At 42.1% G+C, this 26,755-nt stretch overlaps 2 protein-coding genes and 1 non-coding gene across 4 annotated transcripts in view; 1 reads left to right on the top strand and 2 right to left on the bottom strand.

Annotated features, from left to right (window-relative positions):
* bend7 (BEN domain containing 7) overlaps nucleotides 1-6,026 on the bottom strand; it is a 48,228-nt gene extending 42,202 nt beyond the window's left edge. For both annotated transcript variants that reach the window (XM_060842616.1, XM_060842617.1), the window contains exons 1-2: nucleotides 5,756-6,026; nucleotides 2,168-2,242 (exon numbers count right to left, since the gene is read on the bottom strand). In XM_060842616.1, coding sequence (XP_060698599.1) covers nucleotides 2,168-2,242; nucleotides 5,756-5,816 — 136 coding nt within the window. In that variant the 5' untranslated portion in view covers nucleotides 5,817-6,026. The remainder of the gene's footprint in view (nucleotides 1-2,167; nucleotides 2,243-5,755) is intronic.
* Nucleotides 6,027-8,374: 2,348 nt separating this feature from the next.
* prpf18 (PRP18 pre-mRNA processing factor 18 homolog (yeast)) overlaps nucleotides 8,375-26,755 on the top strand; it is a 32,577-nt gene continuing 14,196 nt past the window's right edge. The window contains exons 1-6 of the mRNA XM_060842615.1: nucleotides 8,375-8,450; nucleotides 10,306-10,383; nucleotides 14,111-14,212; nucleotides 15,984-16,097; nucleotides 17,604-17,750; nucleotides 23,531-23,599. Coding sequence (XP_060698598.1) covers nucleotides 8,385-8,450; nucleotides 10,306-10,383; nucleotides 14,111-14,212; nucleotides 15,984-16,097; nucleotides 17,604-17,750; nucleotides 23,531-23,599 — 576 coding nt within the window. The 5' untranslated portion in view covers nucleotides 8,375-8,384. The remainder of the gene's footprint in view (nucleotides 8,451-10,305; nucleotides 10,384-14,110; nucleotides 14,213-15,983; nucleotides 16,098-17,603; nucleotides 17,751-23,530; nucleotides 23,600-26,755) is intronic.
* Nucleotides 24,540-24,612, bottom strand: trnak-cuu (transfer RNA lysine (anticodon CUU)). The gene has a single exon. It is a non-coding gene; the product is annotated as a tRNA-Lys (tRNA).

Genomic DNA, 26,755 nt, shown 5'->3' with positions numbered 1-26,755 from the left:
ACAAACAGAAAGCTGGAATGGTTGAAAGGTCAATTACTGAAGGGCACAGATTAAAAAGGATTGGTAAAAGGGTTAGAGACATCAGGAGGGCCAGAATTCAGGAAACATTGCCTGAGTGGACAGTAGATACAGATTCAAAGGTCACCACCAAAAAGGAAATGTATAAATATTTGAAGGAGGAAAGTACAGAGATATTGGGAAAAAACAGGGGGTGGGAAGGAATTGGATTGTTCTTCAAAAAGGTCAGTACATATCAGTGTTCCCTCTCAGGTGTGAGACTGAACAGACACTCAATAATCAATGCACACTGATTATCGTGCCAACTCTATTCCCAGGTAGGCAAGCAGGAGGCTGGAAGAATCTCCAGTGGGCGGCATGGTGGTACAGTGGTTAGCACTGCTGCCTCACAGCGCCAGAGATCCGGGTTCAATTCCCGCCTCAGGCAACTGGCTGTGTGGAGTTTGCACATTCTCCCTGTGTCTGCGTGGGTTTCCTCCCGGTGCTCCGGTTTCCTCCAGGCAACATCAGGAGGCTGGAAGAACACAGCAAGGCAGGCAGCAACAGGAGGGAGAGGAACATCGCAAGGCAGGCAGCATCAGGAGGCTGGGGGGACACAGCAAGGCAGGCAGCATCAAGAAGTGGAGAAGTCGACGTTTTGGGTGTAACCCTTCTTCAACACCGACTTCCAATTCCACACACGGACCTCAGAGGTCTGTGCAAAAGATAACAAAATTGGATGGAATTTAGGTACAGATTGAATGAGCTTAGTGACCTCCTTCTGTGCTTCTTGATGATTCTGTACATAATATGAACCTTTCAGTTTTAGCTTCCATAAAATAACATCACTTGTCTTCTATTCTGAGAAAATATTTCAAAATTATTTCATAGATGACTCTATAAGTGAAACATGAATAAGTGGTGCACTGTTTCTCAATATCTTGCCAATTTTGTTTGAAGACAGGAATGAGTTGATACAGTAGCACAGCACATTATAAACCAACAACCGGTACCATGAGTCACATGGAGGTGTAAACTAGGTATTGCAATTGCACTTAGCAATGGGCAGGGCAATCTTTTTTAAGAAATAAAATTGCTCATACAATGAAATCCAAAGATGTGCAGGTTAGGTGAATTGGCCATGCTAAATTGCCCATCGTGTTTGGTGCATTAGTCAGGGATAAATGTATGGTCGGGGAATGGGTCTGGGTTGGTTACTCTTCGGAGAGTTGGTGTGGACTTGTTGGGTCAAAGGGCCTGTTTCCATACTGTAGGGAATCTAATCTAATCTAATGCACAGGACGAGGCCACTTGAACACACCTAGAATTAGAATTAGAACCCCTACAGTATGGAAACAGGCCCTTCAGCCCAACAAGTCCACACCGACCCTCTGAAGAGTATCCCACCCAGACCCATTACCCTACCCTATTATTCTAAATTTCCCTTGACGAATGCACCTCACCTACGCATCCCTGAACACTATGGGCAACTGTGGGAGGATACCGGAGCACATGAAAGAAACCCGCGCAGACATGGGGAGAACATGCAAACTGCACACAGACAGACAGTCACCTGAGACTTGAATCGAACCCGGGTACCTGGCGCTGTGAGGCAGCAGTGCTAACCACTGAGCCACCATGCTGCCCTATTAATGACTGACCTGATACCTAGCTCCCATTCACAATCTCTGACTGGGTTAGTTTGTAACTGGCGGATAGGCAAGACAAAGAGAGAATTTTTCTAAAATAGACATTGGGGAGGGCTGATGAGAGAGTTTGGAGCAGCAGGGTGCTTTGTGTGCGCAAAAGAACTATCTTTACCTCTGTAGCCTAAAACGTCATGGTGAGTCAGCATTATTACAAATTGTAAAAATGGAAAAGCATTGGGAGTATTAGCAAGAAGTATGTGAATATTTTACACACAAATTAAGAGCAGGAGTAAGCTACTTAGCCCCTGAAGCCTCCTCTGTCATTTAATCAGATCTTGGTTGATCTGATTACTCCATATTGCTGCCTACCCTGATAACCTTTTACCTCGTTAGGTGTTTACAGAAGGGAGCCACCACGTCCACACCAATCAACAAAGAACTGACTGCACTAATCCCATGTTGTATCAATATATATTTTGTTGTTTTCTGTACAATGTGTAGATAATGAAATAAAAACATACCTGTGACAAAAAGTGTGTCATGTGCCTGCCCTAGGCTTTCAATGCTGCTGTCAGAACAGTTATCATCTTGATAATCTGCAACAAATACCTCTGGTTAGTTAATGTGTATTACTTTGGTTTAGCTGTCCATAACCAATTATTATAACTGCTCAAAAAAATAAATGTGAATCATATTTTTAACAGAAGCTAACTGGCTGAGAGATGTTCACTATTCCTTTAGTAAGGTATTTAGACAACAGTGTAATAAACATTCATAAGTAAAATCAAGGAGCAGAAAGGGCAGGTGGAGTTCAACCTGGAAAAGTGTGAAGTGATTAATTTTGTAAGGTCGAATTTGAATGCCGATTACAGGGGTAAAGGCAGGGTTCTTCACAAGGTTGGAGGCACAGAAGGGTCTGGGATCCACGTCCATAGATCCCTTAAAGTTGTCACAGGTTGATAGGGTTGTTAAGAAAGCGTAAGGTATGTTGGCTTTCACTTGCAGGGAGATTGAGGTTAAAAGCTGCGAGGTTATGCTGCAGCTCTAAAAAGCCCCGGTTAGACTTTTGTGTTCAGTTCTGGTTGCTTCATTATTGGAAGGCTGGGGAAGCTTTAGGGAGGGTGCACAGGAGATTTGCCAGGATGCTGCCTGGGCTGGAGGGCATGCCTCAAGAAGAAAGGTTGAGGGAGCTAGGGCTTTTCTCATTGGAGCGAAGAAGGATGTGAGGTGACTTGATAGACATGAACGAAATAATGAGAGGAATTGATAGAATGAACAGTCAGAGACTTTTTCCCAGGGCAGAAATGTCTACCACAGGGTGACATAATTTTAAGGTGGTTGGAGGAGGATATAGGGGTGATGTCAGAGGTAGGCTCTTTACACAGAGAGTGGTGGGTGTGTGGAATGCACTGCCAGCAGTGGGAGTAGAGTCAGAGACATTAGGGACATTTAAATGATTCTTGATGGCACATGGATGATAGTAAAATGAAGGGTATGTAGGTTAGTTTGATCTCAGAGTTGGATAAAAGGTCAGCACAACATTGAGGGCCAAATAGCCTGTACTGTGCTGTACTGTTCTATGTTCTAAACATCAAAACCATCATTGATTTCCATCCATTGAAAAGTCCATTCTATCATTGTAGCAGATTGTATTTTAATTAACTCCCAATGTTTTGCTTATTATCATGCTCAATTATCATAAACACTTATTTGAGTAAATATGTTTCCTTTTATAAATATACTGAATTTTAGAGTTCATAATCAGTTTTTCATTCATTTCTAATTTTCTCCTTTTATTTGAAACAAATAATATTATTAAAATTATTAGTGTAAAGATTGGATCTTTTCATTTCACTGTATGTAGATTGTAGACTGAGGTAGGATGAAGCAAAGGATTGCTGCTCTTTTTAAAAGACAAAACAACTGCAGATGTTGGAATCCAAGGTAGACAAGCAGGAGGCTGGAAGAACACAGCAAGCCGGCCGGCATCAGATGGTGGAGAGGTCAACGTTTCGGATGTAACCCTTCTTCAGGGCTGGGGGTGGGTGTAAGGGGAGCTGCAGATAATGGGGGGGTTGGGGGTGGGCAGGCACAGTGGTGAAGTGGGGATAGCTGAGCACAGGTAGTGGGTACGACCTGGTTGGTCAATGGGAGGAATGAATCTGGATGGTAGCTGGGAGGAAGGGTCACTCAGAGGAATGGAAGGGGGAAGAGGGAGAGAAAGAGGGAGAGGAAGGGGAAAAAGAAGGGGGAGGGCATTTGAAATTGGAGAACTCAATGTTGAGTCCTCCAGGCTCTAAGCTGCCCAGGCAGAAGATGAGGTGTTGTTCCTCCAATTTGTGGTCCGATTCGCTGTGGCAATGGAGGAGGCCAAGGATGGTCATGTCGGAAAGGGAGTGGGAAGGGGAATTAAAATGGGCGGTGACTGGGTGGTCAGATTGGCCACTGCGGGCCTGGCTGAGATGCTCAGCGAAACGTTCCCTAAGTTTACGCTTGGTCTCCCTGATGTAGAGAAGACCACATCGGGAGCACTGAATACAGTAAACTAGATTGGAGGAGAGGCAGGTGAACTCTGTTTACCTGGAAGGACTGCTGGGACCCTGAATGTGGGAGAAGGAGGTGGTGTGATGGTAGGTTTTGCATCTCTTGTGGTTGCAGGGGAAGGTACCTGGGGGTTCGGGGACAGTTCCTGACACTCACTGCAATACTGTTGAAACAGTTGTTGGTTCATACAGTGGGGAAAGCCTAGTTGCAGATGATTGGAGCCTGGGAGCTATGTACAAATGAAGCTTCAGCTGGCAACAAGTAGCTGTTTGGATTCATGACCAGTTATCGATGACACACCGCTCTAGTCTGCTAACAACTACATGCTTAGTTCCCAGGTAGCTTGAGGCTGTTGGGGCAGAAGCCATCACGCTTCTCAGCAGGAAGGAGGTGTTTTTGTTGTGCAGTAAAAGCATCTCAAGCTGTTTATTTTCCCTCAGCAGTTGCTGTAAGCTGGGGTCTTTAATTAATAAGTCAAAGATATTTATAAATGAATCCGTCACCCTTTGACTCCTGCAACCAAGAGAAAGTAATTGGAGCAGCATGATTGTGAAGCAGTATTCTGATCAGTAAAAGGATTAGCTCAGCAAACCCTGCAGACACAGACCACTGAACCACCTTTCCAGTTTTTCCCTCCACCCAAAACACCCATTTTTTTGTATCTTGTTTTTGTCTCTGTGTGTAAAGCATAAATAATAAATGCATTTATAGAGTTATATGTCAGTGGTTCATAATTGTTTCTGTAGTTCAAATCTATTTACCTTAATAGATAGTAATTCTCATTCAGTAGAGAATCTGGTCTGTGCCTTCAGTCAATGTGGGTTTGAAAGTCAGGTTAGAAGTCTGGAAACAGATTCCTCGGACCAAATCATCCAAACTGACCTGTCCCATTTGCTCCATAACCCTGTAAGCCTTTCCTATTCATGTATCTGTCCAAATGTCTTGTACTCGCCTCAACCACTGATTTGAGGTGTGTTTGTGATGAAATGTTAATCAGGAGGTGTTTATGTTTTGATGGAATCAGACACTGAAACAAATCCTCTCTCAGTGTGGTGGCTGTTAAGTTGGGATCAATCGTTGGTTTAAAAAAAAAGTTTCCTTCGCACCCACAGTGGAAATTGCGTGAGGTGCAATGAAGATTAGCACAGGCAAAGATGCAGTGTCAGGTTAAAAACTCTGTTAAAAATGATGGTAAAACTAGATCCCAGTTACAATCAGAGAAAGGAAACACCTAACTTCTGCAGGAAATGCAATTTCAAATTAGATGCCCCTTCCCTATTTCCTGATATAGGATCTCAGTTTGTGATAGCTAGTTAGTGTTTCATGCTGGTTGATATTTTGCTGGTTAAGGATTTTGCTGGTTATGTTTCCCAGGTTAATGATTTTGTTGGTTAATGTTTTCCTGGCTAAGGATTTTGCTGCTTGGTGTTTCTCTAGTTAATGGTTTTGCTGGTTACTCTTGCCCAGTTTGATAGATGTCTGGTTATGGTTTGCCTGGTTAATGGTTTTGTTGGTTAGTTTTCCTGGTTAATGGTTTAATGTTAACCCGGGCCGCTGTCTCTCACCTTCATTCACTCTCTTGAAGCTCCGTGATTTCCTGCTCCGTTTCCTCTCGGTGACTTCCATCGATCCCGCGCTGATCCTCCCCGGGGCCCGCCGCCTGCCCGAGCCGCCGCTTCACTTTGCCGGGGACCAGGCGCCGTCAATCACCGGCACAGGGAGAGGGAGAGGGAGCCGGGCCCGACCGACCGTCCGTCCGTCCTCCCGACCGCCTTCAGGAGCAGAGGAACTCCACCCGAGGGGACCTGAGGCAGGGGGACCCTTCATCCGGGGGGACACTACATCCTCCACCAGGGGGACACTCCACCAGGGGGACACCACATCCTCCACCAGGGGGACACTACATCCTCCACCAGGGGGACACTCCACCAGGAGGACATTCCACCCTCTACCAGGGGGACACGACATCCTCCACCAGGAGGACATTCCACCCTCCACCAGGGGGACACTACATCCTCCACCAGGGGGACACTCCACGAGGAGGACATTCCACCCTCCACCAGGGGGACACTACATCCTCCACCAGGAGGACATTCCACCCTCCACCAGGGGGACACTACATCCTCCACCAGGAGGACACTCCACCAGGGAGACACTACATCCTCCACCAGGAGGACATTCCACCCTCCACCAGGGGGACACTCCACCAGGAGGACATTCTACCCTCCACCAGGAGGACACTCCACCAGGGGGACACTACATCCTCCACCAGGACGACATTCCACCCTCCACCAGGGAGACACTCCATCCTCCACCAGGAGGACATTCCACCCTCCACCAGGGAGACACTCCATCCTCCACCAGGAGGACATTCCACCCTCCACCAGGGAGACACTCCACCCTCCACCAGGAGGACACTCCACCCTCCACCAGGGGGACACTCCACCAGGGAGACACTACATCCTCCACGAGGAGGACATTCCACCCTCCACCAGGGGGACACTCCACCAGGGAGACACTACATCCTCCACTAGGAGGACATTCCACCCTCCACCAGGGGGACACTCCACCAGGAGGACATTCCACCCTCCACCAGGAGGACACTCCACCAGGGGGACACTACATCCTCCACCAGGACGACATTCCACCCTCCACCAGGAAGACACTCCACCAGGAGGACATTCCACCCTCCACCAGGAGGACACTCCACCAGGGGGACACTACATCCTCCACCAGGACGACATTCCACACTCCACCAGGGAGACACTACATCCTCCACCAGGAGGACACTCAACCAGGGGGGCACTACATCCTCCACCAGGAGGACACTCCACCAGGGGGACACTACATCCTCCACCAGGAGGACATTCCACCCTCCACCAGGGAGACACTACATCCTCCACCAGGAGGACATTCCACCCTCCACCAGGGAGACACTACATACTCCATTAGGAGGACATTCCACCCTCCACCAGGGAGGCACTACATCCTCCACCAGGGGGACACTCCACCAGGGAGGCCCTACATCCTCCACCAGGGGGACCCTCTACCAGGGAGGCCCTACATCCTCCATCAGGGGGACATTCTACCAGGGAGGCACTAAATACTCCACCAGAAAGACGTTCCACCCTCCACCATAGGGGCACTCCATCCTCTGCCCTTGATTTCAATAGTTTGAGGAATTATGAGAATTTTAAGATAGACAAATCACCATACCTGATGATTGCCACTGCATGCTTTTAAAAACTAATAGATAAGGTTAATGCATATGCATAATTCATAATTACCCCCGAATTCTTGAGAGTTTGAAATTGTGCCTTATTGAAAGTTTAAAGTGAGAGAGGGAGAATCTGGGAAACCAGTCAGTTTATCCTTAGTTGAGAGCAAGTTATGGGAACGAATCCATACAATGTGGAAACAAGCCATTCGGCCCAATGACTTCACACTGACCCTCTGAAGAGGGGCCCACCAGACCCCCCTCATCCCTGTATTTCCCATAGCTAATGCATCTAACCTAGGAGAAAGTGAGGACCGCAGATGCTGGAGAGTCAGACTCAAAACATGTGGCTTTGCAAAAGCACAGCATCTGAGGAGCAGGTGAGTTGACATTTCAAGCATAAGCCCTTCACCAGCACCTAACCTACACATCCCTGAACATTATGGGCAACTCAACATGGCAAATCCACCCTCACCTGCACATCTATGGAATGTGGGAGGAAACACATGGACACGGGAGAATGTGCCAACTCCACACAGACAGTCACTGAGAGGGTGGAATCAAATTAATTCTCACTGAGCAATTGAACCTTACAAGCTGCCCAAAGAGAGGTGATTCCATTGAAAAGGTATATCATATCTTCCAGCCCACCAAATGGACTGCAGTGGCTTAAGAAAGCAGCTGATCACCACCAATAAAAAGGCAATAAAATATAAACAGAAATTGCTGGAGAAACAGTGTCTTGTAACATCTGTGAAGAGGAAAATGGAGTTAACATTTTTAATGTTTTTTTTCAGAACTGGAGTAATATAAAACTAGTTCTGCAATATATTATTTAAATGTGTGAATTGTGTTGAAGTTATGGGCAGGGTTGGGATAATTGAGGAAGGCTAGGCCGTGCCGTTGCTATGGCGACACTTCCTGCGCTCCGCCCTCTGACCCGGATGTGACGCATTGTTGTGGTGGCGGCCGCGAGGATGGAGCAACTGAAGGCGGAGATCGAGAGAAAACGGCGGCTCCTGGAGGACAGCCGGCCCTCGGGGGTGAGGGGAGAGAGGAGGGGCAGGGGCGGGGGGTGAGGAGGGGCGGGGAGCGAGGGGCAGGGGGTAAAGGGCAGGGAGTGAGGGGGGTGGGGAGGGGCGGGGGGTGAGGATCAGGGGGTAAGGGGCAGGGGGTAAAGGGCGGGGGGTGAGGATCAGGGGGTAAGGGGCAGGGGGTAAAGGGCGGGGGATGAGGATCAGGGGGTAAGGGGCAGGGGGTAAAGGGCGGGGGGTGAGGATCAGGGGGTAAAGGGCGGGGGATGAGGATCAGGGGGTAAGGGGCAGGGAGTGAGGGGCAGGGGGTAAAGGGCGGGGGATGAGGATCGGGGGTAAGGGGCAGGGGGTGAGGGGAGAGGAGGGACACGGGGGTGAGGGGCAGGGAGTGAGGGGGGTGGGGAGGGGGAGTGAGGGGGGTGGGGAAGGGCGGGGGATGAGGATCAGGGAGTGAGGGGCGGTGGGGAGGGGCAGGGGAGGAGGGGCGGGGGGTGAGGATCAGGGAGTGAGGGGCGGTAGGGAGGGGTGGGAGGTGAGGGGCAGTGAGTGAGGATCGGGAGGGAGGGGCGGTGGGTGAGGATCGGGGGGTAGAGGCGGGGGGAGGGGCAGGGAGGAGGGGTGGTGGGTGAGGATCAAGGGGTGAGGAGAGTGAGGAGGAGGGGTGAGGAGAGGGAGGGAGAGAGAAGGAGGGGAGGGGAGGAGAGGAAGGGGAGGAGGGGCAAGGGAAGGGGGATCGTTGGAGAGAAGCTTCTGGATAGATATAAGAAAGATCGCAAGCTTTAATTGTTGGGATTGTTATTCTCTCTTTCCCCTTCTCTTGAAGGTGCAAACTTCATACAGGCGTACGTTTCCCTGTCTTTTAGTTTACTTCTTTGACTTATCTTTTTGTCTTGGAGTTTCTCTGAATATTTTGTTTTATAGATGTTTGATTTTAAATTGACACTCGTTATAATCTTATAATTAATAGTCTGTATGTAGTGTTCTATAGATCCTAACCCTGGAGTGTAATATGTTGATGGGAGCAGCTTGAAGTGTTCAATCTTGTAGAGAGAATGCTGACCTCATCGAGGGGTGAGGAAACATCATTCATAGGTTTGAATCTGTCCAGTTGGAACAGTTGCAGAGACCAGGTGATCTACAGCCTAATTCCTCTCTCTCCTGATATAATGACATGAGAGTGGAGCTTTCAGCACCATGATATTGTCTATCCACTGTGCAAGTCCGTAGGAATGGCAAAAGCACTATGATTATTGGCAACAGTAGCTGGAGGAAGAGAGTCTCTCTCTCACTGCACCCCCCAGGTACCTCCTTCCACCTATCCCACCTCCATCGCCCCTCCCCCAAGTCCCTCCTCCCTACCTTTTATCTTAGCCTGCTTGGCTACTCTTTCTCATTCCTGATGAAGGGCTTATGCTCAAAACGTCGAATTCCCTATTCCTGAGATGCTGCCTAACCTGCTGTGCTTTAACCAGCAACACATTTTCAGCTGTGATCTCCAGCATCTGCAGACCTCATTTTTTACTAACAGGAGGCATAAAATGATCATTGGGCACATGTGAATCTTGCATTTTCTTAGCTGAGGCAGATCTTGAAATAGAGTTAACATGGCCATTTTGACATCCTGCATCTCAATATTATACAATTAATGGTGTAACTCCTTTCAGCAAATGGGACACATTCTTATGACCCGCTTTTTACAGTTCTCTGTTCACATTCCAATGGTAGTGGCTATTGTGGGATGAGAATCTGAAAAACTAATGTTTAGATTTCCACTGAGGTGATGCGTAAAGCTGTTCACAACACAATATTTCTTTCAGATTGTGGTGAGTAAGATACAGAGAAATTTACTTTTGTATTCTTTCAGGAATCAAAAAAGTTCTTCAAACGTAGTGAACTCGCCAAGAAGGAAGAGGAGGCATATTTGGAAAGATGTGGCTACAAGGTACTTATTTCAGTTTGAGATTACGAAAGGTGAATGAGCAGATGAGACTTTTCTAAAAGTGTTGCAACCAAATGCATTTCACCAGTGAGATTTATCTGTGAGAATTTAACGTCAAATCTTTCCTGTGAAACTTGTATCAATAGGTTGTAACTGAGGAGCCAACACCAAAGGTATGGGTTCAAAAATAAACTTTATCTTTTTGTTTTGGGCTGTTAAGCAACCCATGTAGCTGACTGCATGACAGCAAATAGAATGCAAGTAGTGAACCTGTGCCTTGGCTTTTAAAATTTGGCATTGTTTTATTAGACTTGTTCAGTTAAATAAGATTAATTTAATAAAGTGCTTTTTCAGTCATCAAGCCAAGTAAGTTTCATAATCCATTTGAATAATTTTTTACTTATCATTTATTTAACGTATGACTGATTTCAGATGAAATACTGCATAGATTCTGAATTAGAGTAGAAAAGTACCATATTTCTTATTACGGAAAGCTAGCTTAAATTATTCTTTTAAAAGCTGTGTGGAATGAGCAGGGTAAGAACAAAGACTGCAGATGCTGGAAACCAGAGTCTAGATTGGAGGACGATGGAATCCCAACTATGAAATGAGGCAGTATACTGAATTCACTGTCACATTATGAATATGTGGGAAATCAGGTTAGAGGACAAGCTTGTAACAGTAATTTTCTTGATGTAAGAAAAATGACAGGCATTTATGTCACTCAATAAGAGAAAAATAATTGGCAAGAGAATCATCTTTTTCTAGTCATGTCTAGATTTGTGATTGGTTCATAGAGTGGTATTGGCAGGTTTTAAATTCTCTACTTGTAGAATAAAAATTTTTAAAGGGGGAATAACGAGGAAGAAATTGATTTTAAATACATGAATTCTGTGATTGAATAATTGTATTAGGGTAAGAGTTTAAACTGTAATTTTTAAGCTATTTATGTTGATCTTAAAAAGTTAGAAAACTTAGTTACTGTGGTAAGTTTCTACTGACAGAATTGGTAGGTAACATTAATAAAGTTATTGTATCGTGTATTGCATTTTTGTTCTCATGCTAGTCCAATAAAAGAGTAGATTACTCAGAAATTTTAAAAAATAGCATTGACACTCTTACATGCATGAAAGCACTTGGAAAGCTTGTGCCTGCATCTTGTGTCTGCAGTGTTGGTAGAAAGTACAGTTTAAACCCAATGCTGTGGTATTGCAGAAGTAGCTGTTTGCCTGCTTTAATGGTGTTACTGCAAGTCACATTCTGTTTTGTATTGTTGATCCAGGCATGGAATTGAAAGAAAAACAGCATGGAATAAGCATGAAATACAAGGATATTGTAAATATTTATCAGCATATGTGCTATAATTTATTGTGGAAAATGGTTTGGAAATTGTTCCAGAACATTAGAGACAGGTGCAAAGGGTAACTGGCGTACAGTGCAGAAACATCACATTTATCACAAGTGGCCCGTGTTCACTTTGAAGCTCCACATGAAAGTACTGTCACCCTCCTCCATTTAAGTATCTTAGCACCTCCTTCTAATCATACTAACCACTGGCCAGTTTTTACACATTATCATCTTTTATCAAATGCAGGTTTATGTTTTTGATCAGCATAATCTGAACATTGTGTTGAAACCTACCTTTCATAACCTGTTTGAATTATGTAGCACTTGCATTTCTCTATAAGGAAAAAATAAACATGTTGGCTCATTGAAAATGATGGGGCTAAAGAGTAAAACACTTTAAGCAGTTGTCTTCTTTTGTATTCTTTTATTGTAATTAAACATTGATAAAGCACACTTTCCTAATGTTTCAAATGTAAACCTCTACCAAATACCGTTATTTAGTATTTGGTAGAGGTTTAATTAAAATTAAATAAGAATATTACATTCAAGCTCATTCATTTGAACTTTGCCATTTGACATATTGTCAGCTTTTCTCCTGACAAACTGTATTACATGTTGACATTGATCTGTCCTTGAAATACACTCTGCAAATGATAGCAACATTCATCCAGGCAGGAAACTGGGTTGAATGAAAATCATATGCTTGCTAGCAGTACTATGCAGAATATAATTTTGTGATTAAAATTAAGTATTATCCCTATTGGCCTTTTTTAAAAAGGTGCTTCAGTAGTAATCCATTGGCTTTCAGATATTTTGGAATATCCAAAGCATTTGGAATTTACAGTTTAAGTCAGGCCTCTTGTGTACCTCCTACTTCGTTCAGCCCCATTGGTGATTGCACCTTCAGCTGTGTACACTCCAAGCTTCGGATTCTATTCTCTTTCTGCTCCTTTCGGACATTCCGAGTAGTTGTTTGACTACAATTTTTGTCATGTAATAATGCCATAAGATACCAGAACAGAATTAGGCCATCTGGCCCATTGCATATGTTCCACCATTCAATCATAGTTGATATGTTTCTCAACCCCATTCTCCTGCTTGCACCCAATAACTCTTGATCCCCTGACCAATCAAGAACCTATCTATCTCTGACTTAAATACACTCCATGACTTGGCCTCCACAGCTTTCTGTCAGTGAGTTCCACAGATTAACCACCCTTTGGCTGAAGAAATCCCTCCTTATTTCAGTTCTGAAAGGTTGTGCCTTCACTCTGAGGGTGTGCCCTTGGGTCCTGGTCTCTCTTTCTACATCCACTCTATCCAGTCCTCTCAGTATTCTGAAGGTTTCAAACAGGTCCCCCACAACCCCATCCCCCCCCCAATCCTTCTAAACTCTTGCCAAGTATAGACCCAGAGTCCTTAGCCACTCCTCATGTGACAAGTCCTTGATCCCGGATTGTACTTGTAAACATGCTCTGGACCCCCTCCAATACCAGCACATTATTCCTTAGATATGGGGCCCAAAACTAGTCAGTACATTCTAACTGTGGTCTGACCAGAGTCTTATACAATCTCCGTATTACATTTCTGCCCTTGTATCTAAACCTCTTGATATGAATGGTAACATTGTGTTTCTCTTCCTAACTATCACCAGAACTTACATGTTAACCTTAAGAGAGTCCTGAATTCGGACTGTCCAGTCCTTTAGTGCTTCAAATTTCCAAAGTTTTTTTTCAATTTAGAAAATATTCTGCACCTCTATTCTTTGTACCAAAGTGTAAAACCTCAGACTTTCCCACATTGTTTTGAGTAGCCGTCTTTGGGCAAGTTTAAAACATTCACATTAGGTATTAATTAAGAGTGATTTCCATTTCAGTTCAAAGTCCTAAAAATTAAAATATGTGGCTCTCTTACAATGTTTAAATTGCTCAATTACAATAATGGGAAGAACAAAATAGGATTCAACAAGGAAGGGTTTGGAGAGATATGGGCCGGGTGCTGGCTGGTGGGACTAGATTGTGTTGGGATAACTGGTCGGCATGGTTGAGTTGGACACAAGGGTCTGTTTCCGTGCCGTACATCTCTGACTCTATAAGCAATGCAAAAAGTATACTATGTCTGTTTCAGAAAAAGGCAAAGTTTACCATTTTAATTTACCTACATAAAACTCTAGTCTTTTGTAGGAATCAAAAAATAGCAGATGTTAGGTGGTTTTGGTTTAATCATGTTTGGGAAAGCTGATCTTCCCCCAGTGTTTCACCAAACAGGAAATGGGTTGCAAACAGGTTCCTTATAATTTTTATGATCTTTTACTTGTGTGATGCTGTAACTTAGAGGTTAGTTCTTGCACTAAAATGTAATGACAAATACGGTTAACGTACAGGTGCAAACAAAACCAATTGAAGAAAATGCTGCCTCTTCAAATCCAGTGCTTGAACTCGAACTTGCAGAAGAGAAGTTACCCATGACCCTTTCCAGGCAAGAGGTAAGATTAAATCTTGATTCACACTGAATTTTGAAAACTGCCAAAATTCAAGATCATTTATGAAATAGTACATTTTCAAATCCTTCATAGTTAATCAAAATCCACACTGTTTCAATTCAAATATACTGTCAGAATTGGTGGCAGCATCTTTGGTAATTAATTTGATACATTTGATTTCCATGGTAATATTTCATTTTCCTTGCTATATTGTCAAATTAAGTCCTCAACAGAACACCAAAAGCATCAATATATAAAAGAACATTTCTGGTTATGAAAACTTTCTTGATTTGAGTTTTCTGCCTGTCTGCTATATGGTATGGTTTGCAAGAAAGCAGCTGAATAGTCTGTATTCTGGTCTCTGTGAAACCCTATTTTAAGCTAGCTGCTATTGAATATGCTCTAGCAATTTTTACTACTTATCATTTATTTCTTTAGCAACTTTGAGTTATAGTTGCCCAGTGGCTTGAACACTCTGCATTGCTACAGGAAGCGCAACATCACAGTTGGGTGCTTCAAGTTGTTGGCCAAGTGCTCTGCCTTTCTGTAAAATCATTTTTACAAAGTTTATTTTCCTTTACTTTAGAACAGATATACAGGGCCAACATTTCTCCAGAAATAATACTTCTGAGCAATGCACATCATTATGAATATGCAAATTGGGTGGATGCATGTAGCAAGGAAGAGTAATCCCATGAATTATAAATCACTGCAAGCTACTGAACAATTTGTGCTGCTCTGCTATTGACGTTGTGCAAGTGGCATCATGGCATCTTGCTTTTAATATCCCTGAGACTTACTGAATTTTTGACTCCCTCGCATATTATACTTGCCGATAAAAGTTAAATTTGATAATAAATGATCTAGGTATCTTTGACAGCATGAAATCGAGTCGCTGCCAATTAATCTCTCTGGCCCAGAAAGTGAAAAATCAAAAGTCTGTATTCTTATTCCTATGTGTTGTAATTCCTTTGTGGAAACATTTAAAGGTCTAATTTTCTTTAGGAAGTCTTACTTTTCCTTTATTTCCGCAGCCCCCTCCCCATTTCTCTCAATCTGTACCTGATATAACTTTAAATTCAACTATTCAAATCACCCTCCCTCTTCATCTGTTTATTTCTCGATCATTAAATGTAATTGGTTAAGGGTAAAACATCAATCTCATCATTCAGCAAGATACCAGATGCTTTGTAGACCTCTGTACAGTTATCAGTTTGCACTTGAGAAAACTTTGACAAAATGTTTTTGAATTGATGTGTATAAGAATAAACTAATGGGGCCACAGGGTGTGATGTCCTGACCTACCATATTCTGAGCCATAGAAATTTTCTAAGTCAAATTTTAAATTTAGTATAATTATCGAACTTATTGGTGCTTGAGATGGAGTTGCCATAGATGGTGCTGTTGTGCTAGGACAATTAATTTTCATTCAGAATTGGCTCAAGTGCATCAACATCTGCCAGAGAATAGCATTACTTCACTTATTTCAGGGGAAGTCCCAAAAGAGAAGGAAAAATACTACACCATGCTTATGCTTGGTTTCTGGACAGGAAATAACTTTGACTTTTCATAATTATGTTGGAACCTGCATTTTGTATTGGATTGCCTTTTGTTCAGGAAATGCTTGATAAATAAATACTGCAGAAATCATCATCTTTCTGCTCAAACAACATTTCACTCATTCAGAAGCTGTCCAAAGAATGGCTTATTATTGCAACTACATTTCTGTGCAGAATTCCTGTGATCAAATTAAATAATTTTGCTGTCTTTCAAGGTTATTCGACGGCTACGTGAAAGAGGAGAACCAATTCGATTGTTTGGTGAAACAGACTATGAAGCCTTTCAACGTCTTCGAAAAATAGAAATCTTAACTCCTGAAATTAATAAGGTATTCTTTTTTTTGAGTAATGTTTCATTGTCATTTTTCATAGGAATGATCCCTGGAATGAATTAACACAAGCAAGAACAGTAAGACATAGATTTAAAATGACGTGCAAATGAAGCAAGGTTGATGTCAGAAAAAACTTTTATTCAGTAAGTGTACTGCCTGGAAGTGTGGTGGAGACAGTCAATTGAGGCATTCAAGAGAGCGTTGGATTTGTTTTTGGATTGTAAAGGTGTGCAGGAATATGGAGGAAAAGAAAGGAGATTGGCATTAGATAATATAGCCAGTTGTGATGCAATAATCCAAATGGCCTCCAATGCATTATCATAATTCTGTGAGCTACTTTTACATGAAAGAATATGCATCGTGGTAGCATATTCATATATGGTGCACAGGAACTACCTGCCGAGAAGATTGCTGAAGTGTTTACTAATTTAAGATTTGCAACCCAGAAAGAGACAAATGAAGAGGGGCACATGCAGGTTCAGTTGAGAGATAGAGATAAAGATAAAGGGTGGTTTAATTTTGGCAGTTTCCAGAGTATCAGAGCTTCAAATAAATCTGTTTATGCTGTTTTAGGAGTTGAAGATGATGAGCTGGGAAAAGCCCGGAGTTATTTCTTAGAATTCATTGAGTTAGTTTGTGACTCTGTGTGTGGGTCTGCAGAAATTCACTGAAAGCAAATGTTTGCAACCTCAACAGTTGAGTAAGAAATTCAGAGTTAAGATAGGAGTGATACTTCACTGGACTGGAGTTGAGTTTCTTGAGTATATTGCTGAGAAAAAGACTGACTCTTTTTTACTGTTTTTGATCAGATGTTGCCTACTTGTCATAGTGTACATGAGACTTGGTTTCTTTTTTATTTAGTAAACTTGTATTTTTGAAGTACATTAGCACCCTGTTATGAATAGGTTCAATGATTGACCATCACAGTAACCAAATGGTAAAAGTAAAACTTAGGGTCAGTCAAGTCCGGTTTCACTCTGGAATTTGATTTGTAATGTATTTTTTATCAGCTGGGATCATTATAAGTAATATTATGTTTCCTTTTATTAATATTGATATTTTAATCTGGTATTTTCAAACCAGTTTCTGAGAACACATAATAAGATGACTAGGATTAGGAACAGGAGTAGATCGTCTGACCCCTCAAGCCTCATCCGCCATTCAGTAGGATCATGACTTGTAGGATCATCTTGTATGCCTAGCCTTGCATTACTTAAAATAACTTTGGAAGCTTTCACATAATAAAACCATATGTATAAGAAACCAGAAAATACAAAGACATAGCTACAACTGCTATAAGTTTGCTTAAAAAAAACTGCAATACTACTCACCTTAGGTAGTTTTGTGATTCCTATTCTACATGGTGAAAGGTTAATGTAAGAGAATGGTAATGTGCAAAGCTATCCGAGCAACAAATGAACCACAGAATATGTAATCATTCTAATTAGCCATTCCAGCCTGTATAACGACTCTAATGCTTTTGTTCTGTCTGACTTCCTACAGGGTTTGAGAAATGACTTGAAAGCTGCTATGGATAAGATAGACCAGCAGTATTTAAACGAAATTGTCGCTGGTCAGGAACATGGTGAAGAGGAAGGACAGAATGACCTGAAAGTTCATGAAGAAAATACAACAATTGAGGAACTGGAGGTAAGAATTAAGCTTCACTAACTCGTTCTTTAAGATAATTCAGAGATAGGATGAACCAAAACTTTAAAATGTTTTAACAATTTGTTTTATTAATATTAAAACACAGTGGTTGGGGGGATCCAAGATGGCAGCGATCTAACAGGTCTGCCTTGCTGAGCTTTGCTACATAACTCAGGCGAAGTGGTGCTTTTACCCTCCTCAACTCAGCTATCTTGAAGAAAATCGATAGTTTAATATTAGTGAAGTTGTTACATACCAATGTTTTCAGTCAGGGAAGATGACTAGAGGCAAAGGACGGAATAAATTGCAACAGGCAGAATGCTCCCCTGCAGTATCAGACATACCTGCACTTGTAGTTGTGGCCTCTCCCGAACTCCTGATGGACTCCCTACTCGTCAAGACTTGGCTGCGGGGTTCGCAAAACTCTGGGGGAAGATGGAGGCATCGATTGAAGAGAGTCATGCCAGGCTGCAACTGTTCGCAGACATGCTGCAGAAACGTGAGCAGGAGCTGCAGAGTCTCAGGAAGCTAGTGGAGGAGGTCGAGCAGCAGACTGTGACAGAGACCTCGGTGGGATGTATCAGGCTCTGGAGAAGCAGGTTATGTCGAACAGGTCGATAACCTTGAGAATCCAGGTCGAAGAAAAAACATCCGGGTGGGCCTGCTGCTGGAGTGAGAGGAAAGCAAGCAGCCAGCTTTTTCAAAGAATGGCTACCGCACTTTCAGGGCTGGGAAGCCGAGGCAGGCTAGGTATGGATTAAGAGAGCTCACTGGCTGGCGATGTGCAAGCCCGGTTCCAACCAGCACCCCTGCCCAGTCCTAAAGGGACAAACAAAAAGTAGTGGAAGCCTCCGGATCACTGGGAAAGGATCCACACGCCCTGGTTATTAAAAGATCAAAGATTTTTTTTCAGGACTTTTCAGCAGCAGTGATCTGCAAGAGGAAGTCCTTTGATGAGGTGAAGAACAGACTGAGGGATCTGGATATTCAGTATTCCATCAGGTACCAAGCAGTGCTCCGCTTTAATCATGAAGGATCCGTGCATGTATTTGACTCCTCAGAAAAAGCAAAGAACTTTTTGGACACTTTGGAATGGATCAGATGGTCCAAAGAACGTGGACAATAATGGTTCTCTTTTCTTTTCCTTTTATTTTTTCCTCCACCTCCTGTACTTCTTTTTCTTTATTCCATTATTATAGAAAGTGTTATTGTTTTTTTTACAGTGATAATTGAAGTCCCTGTAGGTTTAGGGATGGCTGAAATACCTACTTTTAATTTCTTTGTCCTTAATTCCTATTATAGTTGTTTATGCTTCGCTTGAGCTTGGGGCGTGGCTCAAGCTAGAAGGAGCTATGGGTAGTGTAAGCCCCCTCTGTGGGCAAGGGGGAAGAGTCTACCATCAATTTTTTTTTGTGTATGCTTTAATTGGTTTAGTTTGTTGGTTTTTAGTAACTTTGAACTCCATGTTCACTCAGACAGTGAAGAGAGAACTCTCCTTTGCGAAACAAACGCTTTTTGAATATGGCAATAGATCAGGCAAATACCTGACATATCTGGCCAGGATAAAGAGCATCCTCCAATCCGTAACATCAATTAGATTAGGATTCTTATGTGTGACTCTAAAAGGATCAATGCGACATTTTGGAGTTCTTACTCTGAGTTATATTGGTCAGAATGCTGCAACGATAGGTGGGCTATGATTGAGTCATTTTTTTAAAAACCTGGACCTTCCAGGTGTGATCTCAGAACTACTTAATGTCCCTTTGACAGTGCAAGAGATACAGGAGGCAGTAAGATAGCTCCGAAGTGGGAAAGCACCCAGTCCTGATGGTCTCCCAAGTGAATGCTACAAAGAATTTATCAATATCTTGTCAGCGCCAATGCTGGACATGTACAACTATTTGTACAGTCATGACTGCTTCCCACCATCCCTGGGGGGGGGGGGGGAGTAGATTTCCCAGATATTAAGACATACCTACTAAGCTCCCTAGTGTCCTTTGTGAGCGACATGGCCTGTGAGGACCCGAGATCAATATGGATGGATATCAAGGCCTCCCAGGCAAAGTGCCCCCTTACTGGTCTATTGTTTATGGATAAGATGAGCATAGTCATAGAATACTGTCGGAATCTAATCATTATTAATACGGTCAAAGCATGGAGAGCAATGCAACAGAGTGAGGGCAGTTTTTCTAAAACCTCCGTTCTTACCCCTGTAGTTGGTACGCCTGGTTTCCGGCTCGGGATGATGGACCCTGAATTCAAATGGTAGGCAACTAGGGGGGGTCTCCTGTTTGAGGGGGAGGTCATGATGACCTTTGACCAAGTGAGCCGCAAGTATGGGTTGCCCAGCAGATTGCCAGTTATTTCAGGTTAGGGACTTCATCCAAATAAAGATTATGCTTTTGACCAACTCTTTATAGGTCTGACACAGAGAGGAGAGTGCTTTGTGCCGCAAACACACTCTTGGTTAGTTCGCTCTACCACCTACTGGGGGTGGTGCCTAGAACAACATTTAGCAGGAAAATCGATGATTTGGGCAAAAGCCCTTCATCAGGAATAGAGGCAGGAAGCCTCCAGGGTGGAGGGATAAAATCTCTGGTTTCCAGCATCTGCAGTCCTCACTTTTGCAGCATATCCCTTAATACATTTGCTTAACATTTATCGATCACAGATTGAAAATTAACAACTGATCCAGCATCCGCTGGCATTTGTGGAAGAGCGAGGTCCAAACACCTCAGAGACATGGCAGGACATTTGGGAGAACGTGTGAAAGATCTCTATCTGTAACAGAAAACACGCCATGCAGTTGAAGGTTCTTCATTTGGCCCCAAATTGTCTTGCGAAATTGAAAAGGGGAGCATCTCCAATGTGCCCCAAGTGCTAAATAAGCTCACTCATTGTTTGTGGTCATGCCACAAGCTTCGTTGCTACGAGAGCACTGTGGCACTGTGGTCTTGGAGACCGAAATTATGGTAGACTCGGTTTCTGTTCTCTTGGACTTGCTGAATTTATCTTCCTTAGACTCACATGGGAAAAAATTATTTAACATCCTTTGTTTGGAAGAATATTTTGATGAGTAGGGTGTCTGAGAACCCTCCAGGCCTGTTGGGGTGGCTTAAGTTAATTATGGAACACATTTGTTTGGATTTCCTCACAAACATGGTGCACCATAAGACAGAACTGTTTTATAAGACATAGCAGTCCTTTTTGAATTACCTGGACACAGGCTTGTTTGCTATTTTAATTAGAGCATTTGTTAGGCCATGGTGGTTAGGTTTAGTGAGCCTTGTGCCCTGGGAGGAAGAATCCCGAATAAATACGGTTGTAATAATTAATGCTTCAGAAGGTTGGGCGCTTCAGTGTGGTTGTGCTGAATGGCATTATTTATTTATTTTATAGATTTGTAGTGAGTGTAGTTTGATTTGTAGAGTAGGGTAATAGTTCGTTGTAATTGTTGTTATAATTTTAAACTGTTATATTTTTGTAGTTTTATAATTTTGTAAAGAAAACATTTCTCAATAAAAACACAGTGGTTATACAGAAAGGAATTATTACAGCCTTAATTAGAAGTACAAGTCAAAGCTCTGAGTGCCAAAGACTTAATTCAACTTTAGGATATTGAAGTGTTGGTTCTTTCCAAAGATCTTTCCTTGTATTCTTCACATCTGTGTCGTGGATTGTAGACTTGATTGTATGAAAATTGTTGTATTTTACTGGTGTCTGAGCAAGCTCCTGGAAGTTTTCTTCCATCCCTCACTTCCATTGTTCAAAATTGGTTGATACTACAGAAACAACATCTGATGTTTCCAGTTAATTCTGATTGAGTTTCAGGCCGAGCTGGTGGTGGCTTTATCTTTAATCTTCTAGGAAGCACTTCTATACACAAAGCCTGGTGGTGTTTGGAACTCGCTCTTCCACAAATGCCAGCGGATGCTGGATCAGTTGTTAATTTTCAATCTGTGATTGATAAATGTTAAGCAAATGTATTAAGGGATATGCTGCAAAAGTGAGGACTGCAGATGCTGGAAACCAGAGATTTTATCCCTCCACCCTGGAGGCTTCCTGCCTCTATTCCTGATGAAGGGCTTTTGCCCAAATCATTGATTTTCCTGCTCCTTGGATGCTGCCTGACCTGCTGTGCTTTTCCAGCACCACTCTGATCTAAATTAAGGGATATCGACCAAAGGCAGGTACAGGGAGTTCGGCTGTAAATTAGCTCTGATTTCATTGAATTGTGGTGCATATTCGAGAGGCTGATAGGAGCAGGAGTGGGCCAATGTTCCCTTATTTCTAAATGCATAATCTCAGTTAGCCTTCCACACATCTTGACTAATAGTAAGATGTGTGGAATAGTAATAACACTGTTTGGACCTTGTCAGTGTATACAGCATTTCACCTTGAATAATGATTATTTCTAAGTTCTTACATTTCTTACCAATAGTTGCCACCAAATTCTGCTTTTGGGTAATCTAACACTTCCAGCTCATTCTTTGTATTTTCTTTAAAGTAGCTGCTATTTAGTAATCTTGCTTGTTTTGAACTATTGAGAACTGATAACTGTATTTTAGAGGTTAATTTTCCTTTTCTGAAACAAAATTCAAAACTGCTGAGACTTAATGTTGGGTGATCTAATGTTTTCATAGTTTGAGATTATCAGTTATATTCAATAATATGAAAAGTCTCTGAAAAACCTGAATTTAGGGAAGATACACACAGATCATCTAGATTCTAAAGCTGATTTCAAAAGGGGACAAACATGTTGAAAGTATAAAAACTATCAAAAGACAAAAATAGAAATACTGAAACTATGAAATCAGTATAATGGAAATCTATAGCATCTCAATCACATCTGATAGACTAGGATTTGGATGAGATGCTTCATATTCTGGTATAAATATTGAATCTAAAACATTAATCTGTCTTTTTCAGGACATGACTGACTGTAGTTTTCTAGTGTTTCCATGTAGATTTCTGTGCCAACAACATATTTTACAGCATATCACGATAAACATCGAAAGATAAATGTCATAGGATAAATGATTACAAATGGAAGGAGAGGATATGTGTAAGAGGATATGCTGCAAATATTGATGTAAACATTTGTGACTGATATAGTTGGAGGACTGAAATGCTATGTCGGGGTTATCACAGCAGAGGGAGACTTGGTAACATTGGTCTGAGAAAGCAGGGCTTCTTTCAGTGCTGTAAACTTGCTGAGCAACCAGCACATCAAACTTTTCCTAATTTTTGACTGTACACTGCTAGTGGTAAATAAGCCATGAATACTGAAGGCTGCAGATCCTCCATTCCTGAGGTGCTAGCTTGTCTACTGTAAAAGACATCAGCTGTCCACTGTTCTAGTGAGAAGATGTATCCAGTAAATACGGTCAAGGTTTACTTGTTATGACCAAGAAACAGAATCTTCAAGTTTAGTTGATGATGAACCTGTCATTGGCAGCTTGAGAGAGTCTTGCATAATATTCCTGGGTCTGGGTCTAGAGCCAGTATCTGTGAAAGTGTTTATTTGTACAGCATATCTGCACTAACATTCTCAATGTGAGTTGCAGTCTTTTTAATTTTCCCTCTTGCAATATCTGTACAATGTCACATGACTATCAAACTAAAAAGCATTAGCCATTTTTAAAAATAAAGCAATGTACTTTCATAATGTCTCAACAGCTACAAATAAGTTTTTTTTTCATGCTAACTGCTGTTAATTGGTTAATTCACAATACTTCCACAAGTTTCAACTGATGGTTTGTTTTTTTGTTTTATTACAGGCCTTGGGTGAATCCTTGGGTCAGGGTGATGATTCTAAAGACATGGATACCATTACCAAAGTTCTAAGGGTAAGACAGCAAATGCTAACTATATTTTTAGAGCACTTCTTTTGGACAGTGAATTATGCATATTTAACGAGTTGGTCCAGAGAGTGAACCAGTCATGTCTGACATGATGAAACTATCCTTGTCCTGGTGGCTATAACTTAATGCCTAGTATACAGGAGCCTAACGCACAAAACTGCTCATAATTAAGCATAATTGCCTTGAAATTTACAGTCCCATGGCAGGGAGACCACGCAATAGCTTGGCTGGAAAAGAACCACTTTCAACGTTTTGAGTTGAAGATGTTCTTTAGAGACATGTACTGAGGGTAAATTAGAGGTGATTTAATCTGTATCTGGCATGCTGTACCTGAAGTAGACTGCTTGATGCTATCAGTTAGTGTTTGAAATGGAAAATGTTGTTTTCCTGGGCAATAAAGTTCCTTTCTTCAATGAGCATGAATTGATTCTGAAGAATTTTTAGGTAGTTTAGATGTAAAGTTTCCAGTGTGTGCACCTCCCCCCAAAAAAACCCACTGAGAAAGCTGTAATCTTCCATGGAATCCTAAAATTTTAAAGCTTAAAACTTGTCTGAGATGGTATATATCAGGTCTTCATCTGTGATGGTGTAAACATGGCCTAGGTTTTGTGCATTCTGATCAGGATAGAAAACGGTTAGCTTTAACAGATGATTAATATGTCATTGATTAACTGAGAGAATACTCAGTTTATAAAGTCCCCTATTTATATTGTCTATATATTTTTCCAATCAAACTGTTGAGTGATGTTATTATACATTTCTGGAACAGGTGGACTTGAACCCAGGCCTTTTTGTCCAGATGTAGGGGCACTACCACTGTGCCACAAGAGGGCCTCCCCTAGACAGTGACCCTATTTGAGCAGTGACACTGTTGGAGGAATGAAGCCAGCGCTTCCCCTTGGAAAGCATGATTCCGTTACAAAGGTGCCCAGTATGGGGCTTGAACCCATGACCCTGAAATTAAGAGTCTAATACTCTACCGACTGAGCTAGCCAGCTATATTTCACAAGGATATAAATCACAATGTGATGCAACTGTCAGTCTTAGTAGGGTTAATTGTTACTGAAATTGCCTGATAGACTTTCTAATCAAAGGTTCGTGTGTACTGAATAGTTAGATGTTTTGATTCAATGACCTCCACCGTTCGCTGTGCCAGCAACCCGAAGTAATCATTCCCATCTCCAGACAACCCAGTAATCTGCATTAACTGCTTTTAACATCTGGATGAATTTTGCTGCTGCTTAAATGTTTCAGATCTACTTTCAATAAACCTTGTCTGTTGCGCAAAGTTGGCCTTCAGTACACGTGATCAAACTGTACACTTGTATATTCAGGGGTATAAATGTAGTACCCCTTTGTGATTTGTACTTTAATATTCTATTTCACTTGTGCTTTCATGAGGACTTTTCCAGTCTTCTCAAAAACAGATGGACAAGGGCTTTAGTGGGATGAGGCTAAATACAAATCCTTAAGCTACTTTATTTTACAGAATGTAGGTGGGCATAGAGAATAACAATTGTTGTCCGATCACACATTATCTAAGTACAGAACCTTACAGAAAAGTTATAAATACTCTACCATAATCCCTATTAGGAAGCTTCCTTATCTTTTGCTGATTGTTCGATCTCAGCTGACTCTAGAGTTGAAGTAAATATGAACAAATTTCCCTTTGCCAAACAGAGTTCCCCGCTTGACCTAATCAGATGAATTACTTGACTTTGGAGGTGCCATCATTGCTCCAAAACTTCCAACTTTGAAAACTGGGAGCCAGCTTTTTAATGTCCAATTTCTGGCTGAGGCCTACCTCTATAAAATCTGAGCTGTACTGGGGGAGAGAGAGCCAGGTTTGTTTTTGGCTATTGTTGCATTCAATGGAATTTGAAGGATTTTCGATCTGACTCGTCCCCATTAGAGATTTAGTAATTAGCTCTTTAAATAACTCAATTGTCCCATTACCCTGGAGTAAGTTCTTCGCTTCACTTAGTTCCTTTTAAATAGTTTTAGACATTTCTAATCAACTTGTTCAAAATATTGTGGCACACCTCTGGAGCAGTTGGTACTTGAACCTGGGCCTCCCCACTATTTTCTTGAACACTACCTTAAATTAGTTAATGAATTACCCTGATCATAATGAGGGTGGCAAATTGAATTTAGAGTCATACAGCATGAAAACAGATCCTTTGGTCCAACTCTTCCACACTGCCCAAGTTTCCCAAACTGAACTAGTCCCACTTGCCTGCATTTGGCCCATATCCCTCTAAACATCTCCCCCTATTCATGTACCTGAGCAAATATATTTTAAATGTTGTAACTGTATCTACATCTACCATTTCTTCTGACATTTTGTTCCATGAATAAACTACCCTTTGTGTGGAAACAATTGCCCCTGAGCTCCTTTTCTAATCTTTTTCTTCTCATCTTCAGATTATGCCCTCTACTTTTGACCTCCCCTAGACTAGGGAAAACCTTTTTGTTCACCTTATCTATAGCCCCTGTGATTTTATAAACCTCAATAAGGTCACCCCTCAATCTCTTATGCTCCAGAGAAAAAGCCCAGCCTATCCAGTGTCTTGTTATAACTCAAACCCTCCAGTCCCAGTAATGTCCTTGTAAGTTTTTTCTACATCTTTTCCAGTTTAATAATATCCTTCCTATGGCAGGATGACCTAAACTGCATACATTACTGCAAAGTAGCCTCACCAACATCCTGTACAGCTGCAGAATGATGTCCCAATTCCTACACTGTGACCTGTGTAATAAAGGCAAGCATACCAAATGCCTCCTTTACCACTCGAGGCCACCAGCATCTCAAAATACTTTATAGCCAATAAAATGTTTTAAAATGGCGTCACTTTTGTAATTTAGGATACGCATTAACCAAGTTGCACCTGGTAAGCTGCCTCAAATAGTTCTGTTGTAGGAATAGCCTGTGTTTTTTCTAGTACTCTGCACATTTGCCTGTCTTAAATAATAACTCATTGCTAAATATGACTCCTCTATTGACTGTTTTCATGATGCAGAATAATCAAAAATTTTATTATAGTGTCTCCAGTTCTTGTCAGCTGATCCATTGAGATTACCACTGAAGGTGCAGTCAACAGAGCAACAAGGAAGGTTGAACAATATACCTATAAAGAAACC

The sequence above is a fragment of the Hemiscyllium ocellatum genome, chromosome 23 (assembly GCF_020745735.1).
Source record: "Hemiscyllium ocellatum isolate sHemOce1 chromosome 23, sHemOce1.pat.X.cur, whole genome shotgun sequence".
Taxonomy (NCBI): domain Eukaryota; kingdom Metazoa; phylum Chordata; class Chondrichthyes; order Orectolobiformes; family Hemiscylliidae; genus Hemiscyllium; species Hemiscyllium ocellatum.
This window is presented reverse-complemented; position numbering and strand designations above follow the sequence as displayed.